We start from the raw sequence: 11,075 nt of genomic DNA, 5'->3' as shown, positions 1-11,075 counted from the left end.
TCGGCTATGATGAATCTTTAAATCATCTTAACACTATTAAAGTTTTCAATCTATGAGCATGAGATTTTTTTCTTTTTGAGATGTTTTTCCATCTTAAAAATTTACTTAGATTTTTAAAAATTTCTTTCAATAATTTTGGGTGAACATTTTACAGTTTCTTGGTTACATTTATTTCTTAGTATTTAATTCTTTTTGATGCTGTTGTAAATTAAGTTGTTTCCTTAATTTCATTTTTGGATTCTTCATTGAAATGGTAGAAATACAGTTCATCTTTTGTATATTAATCTTGTACTGAGACAACCTTATTGAACTCCTTTATGAGTTCTAATGATTCTTAAAAATGGGTTCTTTGGGATTTTCTATACACAAGTTCATGTTTTCTGTGAATAGAGATAGCTTTACTTTTCTCTCTCCAGTTTAGATGTTTTAAAATATTGGTCCATTTTTACATATAGAGTTGCAGGAGGAGTTCAGGACCTGCTGTCAGTTATACTGCCTGAAATGAAAGTGACAATAATTTTTAACTTATTTGCTGTTTCTTAATGTCCCCCCCCCCCCCCCCAATTCAATTTTACTGGAGTCACGATGATCTTGTATTAGATAAGGTTCTTTGACTGCAAGCCACAGAAACAAACCCTAGGTAATTTAAGGTAACAAATAAAAATAAATTATGGAATGCATAAACTCTATTTGTACTGTTTTTGTATCACTTAATTCAAGATTCAAACTTAGCAGTGTCTGGGCAAGCTTACATCACAAGCTCTCTTGGATATATTTTGTAGTAAAAGGAAGATTCTGATGAAAAGTAACTTTAGGAACCCCTATTGTAGGGCATTTACTTTCCACCAAGATGGACACATTCATTGGGAAATCTCCCCAAATAAACAGATTCCATTAAAAAGGGAGTAGCCGAAACCGGTTTGGCTCAATGGATAGAGCGTCGGCTTGGGGACTGAAGAGTCCCGGGTTTGATTCCGGTCAAGGGCATGTACCTTGGTTGCAGGCATATCCCCAGCAGGGGGGTGCAAGAGGCAGCTGATTGATGACTCTCTCTCATAGATGTTTCTAACTCTCTCTCCCTTCCTCTCTGTACAAAATCAATAAAAATATATATATTAAAAAAAAAAAAAAAGGGAGTAATAGATCAAGCACTACTAACAATGCCAAATGTTTACTAGGGCCCTAGCCGGTTTGGCTCAGAAGATAGAGTGTCTGTTCATGGACTGAAGGGTCCCCATTGTTCCAGGCTGGATCCCCACCCCAGTGGGGGCGTGTGTGGGAGGCAACCAACCAATGTGTCTCTCTCACATGCTGTTTCTGTCTCTTCCCCTCCCTTCCACTCTCTCTAAACAATCAATGGGAAAAATATCCTCAGGTGAGGATTAACAACAAAAAACAAACAATAAATATTTACTAGAGATTTTTTCTAAAATGCAAATATGTCACTTCTATGCTTAGCCTTCTTGATTCTTCATTTCCCACAGGATCAAGTGCTAAATCCTTAGTATGACAATAAAGGTTTTTCTAGCCCAGCCCCTAGCCTCATTTCTATTCCAGTGCAGCTCAAGTATTGGATACTAGAGGCTGGGAGCACAAAATTTATGCGGGGGGGTCCCCTCAGCCCAGCCTGCACCCTTTCCAATCTGAGACCTCTTGGGGGAATGTCCGACTGCTGGTTTAGACCCGATTCCTGAGATCCTGGACCGCTGGCTCCTAATTGCTCACCTGCCTGCCTGCCTGGTCATCCCTAACTGCCCCCCCCCCCCAGCCTGGTTGCCCCCAACTGCTCCCCACCCCCCATCCCCACTGGCCTAGTTGCTACTCACTTCCCCCCCTGCCAGCCTAATTGCCCCCAACTCCCCTTTCTCCCCCCTGCTGACACAGCCTGCTGTTCAGTCGTTTGGTTGTCCCTCACTAACCCCCCTGCTGGCCTGGTCATAGGCAGCCATTTGTGAGGGTGTGATGGTTAATTTGCATATTACCTCTTTATTATAGAGGATACCAGACTTTGTGCTGTAAGCTGAAATACAAATAAATTATCTTGCTTTGAGGCACTCAGAGCCTAGTAAAGATGTTAAGTATGATCACCTCTCAATTACCTAACTTGTCTTGTAATAATAGCTATGGTGACCATAAGTCCTGGTCTTTGCCTATTATCTTAATAAGCTAACCACCTTTTTTCAATCTCAAAAGTTTCTAAGTTTGAACAATAAATTCTAGGTCACTCTAACTATAGTATACCTGTTTTCTGTTAACTCTGAGCAAAACAATTCTGTGAAGGACTTAGTCTGTTAAGATCCTAGCAGAAATGAGATGGTACAATCTCAATGGGTAATTTGAGTAGAGTTTAATCAAACGACTATTTGCAAGTCTGTGGGATAAATGTAGCAAAACCACAAGGAGTTTACCCTGGATTATCCCAGGGAAGTAACTGGCCTTTGGTTGAGGAATGCAGCCAGCCTGCAATGGTGCCATAGCAAAAGAGCCTGGGGGATAAGTACCAGCACTCCTTTCCTTGTGGTTCTGTGGCTGCCCACCATTGCCTGAACTCAAATGGGTGGAAAGGGAAGACAAGCCCTTTGAGCTCCAGCTTCTGGGGGCAGAATGGAAGGTGAAGAGTGGATCTGGCAAATGTGTGCCCCATCAGGACTCACTGCTAGTGCTCTATTTCACAACAGAAAAAGATAAGCCCTGACTGGTTTGGCTCAGTGGATAGAGTGTCGGCCTGAAGACTACAGGGTCTGAGAGGGCAGGGTGAGGCCAGGATGAGCTCCCAACTCCGCCCTGCAGGGTGGAGTTATCCCAAGCCCTCACCCAACCAATCAGGGTTAGCCGAGGCAGTGACATCACCACCGACCGGAATAAAATCCCTGGACTGGGTGAAATTCGCTCTTCTTCCGCCATGCTGCCGGCGTGAGTGGGACAGAGCCCATGCTAGCATGGAAAAGGCTCTTTTGTTTATTGCATCGGACTCAGCTCCCTGGTGGTCCTTGGGGATCAGGAAGTCTGGGTGTAACAGGTCCTAGGTTCGATTCCAGTCAAGGGCAAGTACCTTGGTTGCGGGCACATCCCCAGTGGGGGGTGTGCAGGAGGCAGCTGATCAATGATTCTCATCGATGTTTCTAACTCTCTATCCCTCTCCCTTCCTCTCTGTAAAAAAATCAATAAAATGTTTTTTTTTGTTTTTTTTTTAAAGAGATGAGATGAAGAGAGGATATCTCGCCCAGTGTCACATAGCTAATGAGTAATAAACTGGAGTCTCAGGGCCGTTTTCCCCAATGTGCCAAGTTCCCTCTAAGGATCCTACGCCAGCAATGCCAGGACACCTGTTCTTGGGACAGCACCATCACCAGGAGACTGGGACCTCCATCCTATTCCCTTGTTTGGAATGTCCCCCTCGCTCTCCTCCTGTTCCGCTTTCCTTGGTGAAGCCTTTCCTGTTTGTGGGGGCCTGAGTTGGCGGGGATCTCCCTTCTCCATGTCCAGCTCCGGAAGAGAGATGAAACAGGTTCTTGGAAGAGGTGGCCGGGGATTGAGAAATATATGAAATAAAGAGAGCCGACACAGAAATAGATTCAAAGCTGGGTCCCGGGTGGGTCGCTGCCCTTTTTGCTGGAGAGACAGGCAACACCTGAGCCACGTGGCACATTTATTTATTTCCAAAAGAATAAAGGGGGGTTTCCCTGGAAAGCTTAGGATCAAAGGAGTTTTGGGTATGCCCAGGTCCTATTCATTCCCTCATTCCCAGTATTAGGCCTGGATTTAACATATCAAGGCCTGGGTGGGCCAAAGTCCTATTCAATCCCTTATTCCCAGCACATGGATAAAGATAAGAAGTCAGTACTGATAAGTCTCCCGCCATTTAGGGAAAGGCCTTTTCCGGGAAATGGCCATGCCGGTAACCTCGGACTCAGCTGACATCAATTTAAAGAATATCCATGTGCATTCCCACTGTTTGACAGGAGAGTGACAAGCTCCTTGTACTCTGCTTTAAACTCCCTTAATTCCTGGGTCATTTCTAGGAGTTGGATTATTTATCAGCGTTGTTTAAAGATCTCTCAGCAGACTGTGCACTGATTAACAGTCGAAGAGGCATCCTCATTTTAAAATGTTTAGTTCTTAGCACAGAGCTGAGCACAGGGTTAATAAGGTAATTTAACCCCTTAGCAACCCTAATAAGGAGGAACTATCATTAAATAGATTTTAAAGACGAGGAGATTGAAGTACTGAAAGGTTAAGCAATTTGCTCAAGTTCACATAGCTATGTTTTAAATCTGGGTAGAATGGCTGTAGAATGATGTTTAAATAACTCCCAGAATGAAAACTGACATTCTGAAGTAGACTTTCTTGGCCAACAGTAATTCAATATTTTTATTAAATACATTTATGCCTAACTACCCAAAAGTCATTTAGGTGGAAATTTAAGGCATTGCTCCTACTTAGTGAAAAAAATCAGGCAGAAGCTGGGTAAACTGTAATGATTTTGTCCTAAAAGTTTCTTCAAACAATTGAGATCATGGAATAGGTGACTTTAAGCTTTTCTGATGAGAATAAACTAACCTACCCACAAAGGTAGGGAATTCATACTTTTTTTTTTCCAAATATATTTTATTGATATTTCAAGGAGAGGAGAAAGGGAGAGAGATAGAGAACTAGAAACGCCGATGAGAAACATCGACCAGCTGCCTCTTGCACAACCCCCACCAGGGATGTGCCCGCAACCAATGTACATGCCCTTGACGGGAATCGAACCTGGGACCCTTCAGTCCGCAGACCGACGCTCTACCACTGAGCCAAACTGGCTTCGGCTGGAATTCATACTCTTATCTAAACATATAACCAGCTGTTTTCAACACGAGCATTTACAAAGTAAATAAAAATAAAACAATTTTGATTAAGTCTGGCCTGGGCAACATAACAAAGAATAGCCAGTTGGTTCGCAATTACCATTACAGCCTGTGGAGCAGTCTTTTTTTTTTTTTTTAACATATTTTATTGATTTTTTTACAGAGAGGAAGGGAGAGGGATAGAGAGTTAGAGTTAGAAACATCGATCAGCTGCCTCCTGCACACCCCCTACTGGGATACATGACTGCAACCAAGGTACATGCCCTTGACCGGAATCGAACCTGGGAACTCTTGAGTCCGCAAGCCTACGCTCTATCCTCTGAGCCAAACGGGTTAGGGCTGGAGCAGTCTTTTCATAGGGTTTGCCTGAGACCTCAGGTCCACGGGCAGTGAGGCTGTCTACGAGAGAAGGAACAAAACGCCCACATACAGAGAGCAGCAGAGGGAGGCCCTCTTCTTCCTCCTCCCTTCGCATTGCCGCCATCCGCGTGGTCATCGTCATTCCACACCCACTGAGCATTTACTGTATGCTTCACATGAAATGGTGGCCCATGCCTGCAAAGGTTTGAAGACGAGGGGGCAGACATCGGCCAACACGGAAGAGGTTCGCGTCTGCAGGTCTGAGCCCGCCCACAGACTTAGCGGTCCCCTTTCGGAGCCTCTCGCCCTTCGTTCACGGTCAGACTCTCATCCCTGAGGGTTCCCCCTGCGTCCTGTTGGTGGGATCCAGCTTGGGCGGCCTGCAGCCCTTCGATCCCTCAGGGGGCAACCCAGCTCCAGTCCCCCCAACAGCTGGACCCCCTGCCCGGCGCGTTCGAATCCAGCCTCCCCTCCCACCCCCGAAATGGCAGGAGGGGCAGACGCAAGGCCCCCACGAAACATAGTTCCTGCAAGTCTCAGGTCAGACTCGGAGGCACCAAGCCTAAAGAGGCGGTTTGCTTTGACCTAATCCCATAGGCCGTGGACTTCCCTGCGGGCGCAGTCCAGCGGGCTGACCCTAGTCCCTCCCGCCTCCGCACAGCCCCCGCTCTTCTATGCAGCCGGCTCCCTCCCCGACCGGTCGCCGCCCTCCATCACCTTGTGGTCCCGGCCCCCTCTCTGCGGGGAAGCCGCGGCTCCTCGGTCACACCCCGCGGACGGGCCGTGGCCCCGGTGGGCGCCGCGCCGCCGGGCAGGCACTAGGACGCTGAGTGTCGCCCGGCACACGGTCACGTACCCCAACGTTTGCTGGAAAAACCCTCCCCTACGGCGGCGGGGGAGCTCCCCGGTCCCACGCGCCCGGGGCCGCGCAGACTCGGGTCACCCGCCGGCCGCCGCCGCCGCCGCCCCCCCCCGCGCGCGCCTCCGCGTCGCCGGGTCCGCATCCAGCGATCACACAAGGTCGGCTAAGCCCCCACGTGCGGCCCGCGGGCTCCGTTACACCGGGGGGGGGGGGGGGGGGGCGAGAGACAAAGGGGAGCTCGGCCCTGCGCTCCGGGCCGTGCACAGCTGCACGGATTCTCCAGCGGGAAGTCCTCTGGTTCCTCTCCAGCCGGCGGCGGCGGAGCGCCGTGCACACCAGCCACTGCGGCGGCCTCGTCCTCTCCCCGAGGTCCCCGGCCCGGCCGCAGGCCTCCGCCACAGCACCCCGCTTCCAGCGCCCCGCTTTGTGGCCTCTCTCTCCCTGCGGAACGCATCTCCGTAGGCGCAACGCTGCCCTGCTGGGGGGCCGCCCACGTGTCTCCCCGGCGGCCCGCACCCCTTCCGAGCCAGCTCCTCCGGGGGGCGGCGCGTGCTGGCCCCGGCCTAGCTTTCCGTTCCCGCGGACCCTCCCGTCCCGCGTCCCTGCCCCTCTCCCCGCGGCCCAGGGTCCGCTCCGCCGCGCGCTCGGCGGCACCCGGGCCCGGCTCTCCGCGCCCCGGCTCCCCTCGGGCTCCAGCACGTGGTGGAGCGGGTGGTGGCGGCCAACCCACCGGCTGGGGGGTGGGGGGGCTCGGTGTCCCAGGCGAGGGTCGCTTCGGGCCCCCCTCCCCCCGGTTACATCCCCGGAGGGCCAGCCTTGGCGGCCTGAGTCCGGGGGCCCGCCCACCACCCTCCTTCGCGTCGCCCGGCCCCCGCGTGGAAGGCGTCCCCCCCCTTGCTGGGGAGGCAGATGGTGCCTTCCAGGCGAGGGGCCATGTTGCTCGGATAAAGCCAGAGGGCGGCGGCGAGCTGCGAGCAGACGCCGCTGGGCGCGCGCGGAGCCGGGAGCCGGGAGCCGGGAGCCGGGAGCGAGCGGAGCGCAGCCGCGAGGGAGGCGCGGGGGCGGCGAGCGGGAGCCGAGCAGCAGCCGGTGTTGGCGGGGAGCAGCCGGGCGCAGCCGGAGCCGGAGCCGGGGCGCAGCCGCGATGGCCGTGGCCGTGGGGAGACCGTCTGTGAGTGCAGGGGGCGCCTCGTCCCCCCGGCCCGTTACTCCTCCGGCACGGGGGGTCCCTGCTTTGGGGCGGGGGCCGGCGCGCCTAGGGGAACCCGTTGCGGGGGCTCGGAGGCCGGCTGCGGTGGCCGTGTGTGTGTGTGTGTGTGTGTGTGTGTGTGTGTGTGCATGTGCATGCATGGATTTGGGCGCGCGTCTGGGGCTCGGGCTCGGAGCCCCCCAGGCTCGGCTGTGGCGTGATGCAACAGTGTGTCGCCTCGGTGCGCCCAGATTCCCGGGGTTGTGGGAGGAAAGAGACCTCTCCCCAATGCTCCCTTTAGGAGAGGATCCTTTGAGCCGCGGTGGGTCTCGGCTGCCTCCCTCCCTCCCTCTCCGCGCTCGCCTTTCCCCCCGTGACAGCGGGGAGAGGCTCCGGGCGCCGGGGTCTCCTCCCGTGTCCCCCGCGCGGAGAGGCGGCGGCGTGGGCACTGAGCCCCGCCCAGCCCCGGGGTCCCTCGGTGTAGTAAGAAGCGGGCCCAAAAGAAAGCGGTGTGGGATTCCGGGGTGGGTTCCCCAGTGCTTTGTGAGGTCCCGGGTACCCTCAGGCACACACGCCCGGGTGCCCGGGCCCTGCCCAGGATGTGCTCAGAAGCCCCGCGTTCACACACAAAGTTTCCGGAGGCGCCCTGGTGGGGGGGGAAGGGGGGGTGGAGGGTTAGAATGCGCTGCGGGTGGGAGGCTGGGGGCGGCGAGTCCCGGAGGCGGGGGCGCGAGGAAGAGGAAGGGCGGGCGGTGCGGGTGCCCGGGGAGCCGGCTACCCCTCGGCGCGGCGCGGGGGCGGGGGGAGGAGGAGGAGGAGGAGGAGGAGGAGGAGGAGGAGGAGGAGGAGGAGGAGGAGGATGATGCTCCGGCCCCGGGTCGCGGGGTGCGCGGCTCCCGGCCCGGCTGGGCGTGGATGGCGCGGCCTCGGCCGGCGCTCCGCATCCCGGGTGGAAGGCAGAAGGGGCGGCGGCCGTCCTTCCTTTTTAGTGAAAGGAGCCGAGTGGGGTGGGCCAGGCGGAGTTCTCTCTCTCTCTCCTTCTCCCTTCCCCTCCCTCCCTCCCACCCCCATTGCTTTGTCGGTGCTCAAAGTCCACTTTCACCCCTCCGACTTTGGGGGACCTTCTTCCCTCGAGGTTTGTCCGGCTCTGCCCCCTCTCTTTCTTCCCATCTCCTTTTCTTCTCCTGCCCGTTAGTGTGGAGCTGCAGGTGGTCGCTCGAGAGATTTCATAGACATAGACAAAAGTCCTTAGGAGGCACCAGAAACTCAGAGACAATCAGGCTGTGCCCCCAAACCCCGGGCTCATTGTCCTAACTCCTGCTCAGATATGCATACTCCCCCGCCCTCACCCCCGCACCCCCATCCCCACCCCACCCCGGGAAATTCGGGGGATTCCTCTGCGTGTTCCAACTCAGTGTGGTGATTCCGCTGCCGAGATATTCTCAGACCTTTTCCGTGGTCAGAAAATGTGCAGTGGTCATATTTGAAGTGTACCTATGGGTCTTTCAGGCATTTAAAACTCTCAATAGTTAATGGCAGACTCTTAAGGATCCAGATTTCTTGCACGCAAATTGTACTCTTGATAATTGGTGGTCAGAGATTGCTGTTACTGAGGGGATGTGTAGTCTCTGGGCTAATCTTTTATTTTTATTTTTTTCTTTTCTGGTGAGAAAACTGGTCTAGAGAGGTCAAGTTTGTCTGGTGAAATTACTTCCTCCCCCACGCTACTTCAGATCCCAATAACTAAAATAACACTATCTACTCTAGATAATTGGAGAGCATCTGGGAATGCAATATTGTGTCTGTGTGTGTGTGTGTGTGTGGGGGGGGTGTCTTTTTCTGAATACCTTATGGCTGGTGCATTCTTGAGGCATGGGGAGGTGGAAGAAATAATTTGCTGCACATTGTCTATAAATTAGTTAGTTCATACATGCCAGTTCAATAGGAACAGTATGTGGATTTAAGATTTAGTTGTGTGACCATAATCAGATCCAACACCAGGTCTGTCAACCAGATGTGAGCTTAATCCCACAGAATTCTTGTGGAAGGGCCTCGCTCATGCAAATAATAAGAGATTTTTACAAGTGTGTGTGTGTGTGTGTGTGTGTGTGCACAGAGGAGGGAACTGCTTTCCCTGCACATTCTCTTTTGTCCCTGGAATTAAATTACATTACGTTTAAAAACAAGATGTCTCTCTTTGCCTGAGCTGTGGTAAATGGGTGATCAGGAATTGACTACAGAGTTGAAGTCTTTCCGTGTATTTCCGAAGAAACGTTGAACTGCTTCACGTTGTTGTTCACCCTGTAAATGTCTGAAGTGTAGTGTCTGCCTTTTGTCTTCTAAACAGCCTGAGTACATGTAGATTCTCCAAACACAACTCCAAGACGTCTGCATTGCATCCTTGTTAGAATTCTCTATACCTTCTGGTGCCTTATCTATTCTGTGGTGATGAGAACAAAAGAAAGAGTGTGGAGAGAACATAGTCCCTCGGGAAGGGATCTGTATGTGAATGGAGTTTCTCCAGTTATTTCTTTAGAATTTGTTCTTCCACCAAAAGTTGTTAGGAAAACATGAGCATATATCCGTTCCCTGAAAATTGCCTCCCTCATCCAGATCGAAGGAAAGTTCATTCAGAATAATTTGCCTTCAATTTTAGACATTCTTGAATTTGAACATGTTAGTGTGATATCTCTGGTAATATGGTCTTTTATTGAGCAAAAATCCTTATATGACAAATGTAATAATTTATCTTAAAGGGATTACAGTCCCCCCCCCCCCCCCCTTATCTACAGTTTCATTTTTAGAAGTTTCAACCTTGGTCCAAAAATATTAAGTGGAAAATTCCAGAAACAAGCAATTCATAAGTTTCAAATTGGCCCGCCCTTCTGAATAGCTCGATGATGGGCCATTTGCTCAGTCCCGCCCAGGGATGTGAATCATCCCTTTGTCCTCCTTTGTCCCGTTTATCCATGCTGTATACCGTATGCTCCCTCCCCTTAGTCACTTAGTAGCAATCTGAGTTATCAGGCTGTGGTACCACAGTGCTTCTGTTTAAGGAACCCTTATTTTACCCAATAATGGCCCCTAAGCATTCAGATATGCAAAGAGAAGTCGGAAAGTGATTCCTTTAAATCAGAGAAGTGATTCCAAGTCAGGGATGGGACCCTTTTTACTGCCAAGGGCCATTTGGATTTTTATAACATCATTCGAAGGCCATACAAAATTGTCAGCTAAAAATTAGCCTGCTCTGTTTGGTCAAACGTTTCATTAACTCACCCCTAACGCCTTGCCAGGGCCAGGCCAAATGATTTCTCAGGCCTTATCAGGCGGGTGGGCTGGACATCCCCACCCCTGCTTTAAGTGAAAGGATGAAAGTTTTCAGTATAGAAAAGAAAAACAATCTTATGCTGAGGTTGCTAAGATCTCCTGCAAGAACAGATCTTCTACCCATGAAATTGTGAAGAAGGAAAAAGAAATTCATGCGGAGAGATCATCTTACATAACTTTTATTACAGTATACTATTATAATTGTTCTACTTTGTTATTATTATTGTTACTCTCTTACTATGCCTAATTTAGAAATTAAACTTTATCACAGGTATGTGTGTACTATTTGTGGTTTCAGGCATAATCTCACCAGATAAGGGGGAGGAGTTACTTTATATCTAGTTGTAACTATTTAAACCTCAAGGCTAAATTCAGATGTTTTTTAAGTGGATTTGTTGTTGGCTAAGAAAACAAAAACTCCAGTTTAGTGTGACACTCTTTATTTGCATCTTTTTTTTTTTTTTTTTTTTTTTTTTTTTTTTTTTTTTTA

General features: G+C 50.9%; 1 protein-coding gene across 7 annotated transcripts in view; it reads left to right on the top strand.

Annotated features, from left to right (window-relative positions):
• The first annotated feature begins 7,018 nt into the window (after positions 1-7,018).
• Positions 7,019-11,075, top strand: part of SEPTIN11 (septin 11) — a 96,860-nt gene continuing 92,803 nt past the window's right edge. For 5 of the 7 annotated variants that reach the window (XM_084881936.1, XM_084881935.1, XM_084881933.1 and 2 more), the window contains exon 1: positions 7,019-7,240. In XM_084881936.1, coding sequence (XP_084738062.1) covers positions 7,214-7,240 — 27 coding nt within the window. In that variant the 5' untranslated portion in view covers positions 7,019-7,213. The remainder of the gene's footprint in view (positions 7,241-11,075) is intronic. The other 2 variants (XR_014794857.1, XM_084881934.1) reach the window with 1 other exon arrangement.

This window comes from Pipistrellus hanaki (assembly GCF_964339955.1).
Source record: "Pipistrellus hanaki genome assembly, chromosome: 1".
Classification (NCBI taxonomy): Eukaryota; Metazoa; Chordata; class Mammalia; order Chiroptera; family Vespertilionidae; genus Pipistrellus; species Pipistrellus hanaki.
Note: the sequence above shows the minus strand (reverse complement) of the source record. Positions and strands in the feature narration are given on the sequence as shown.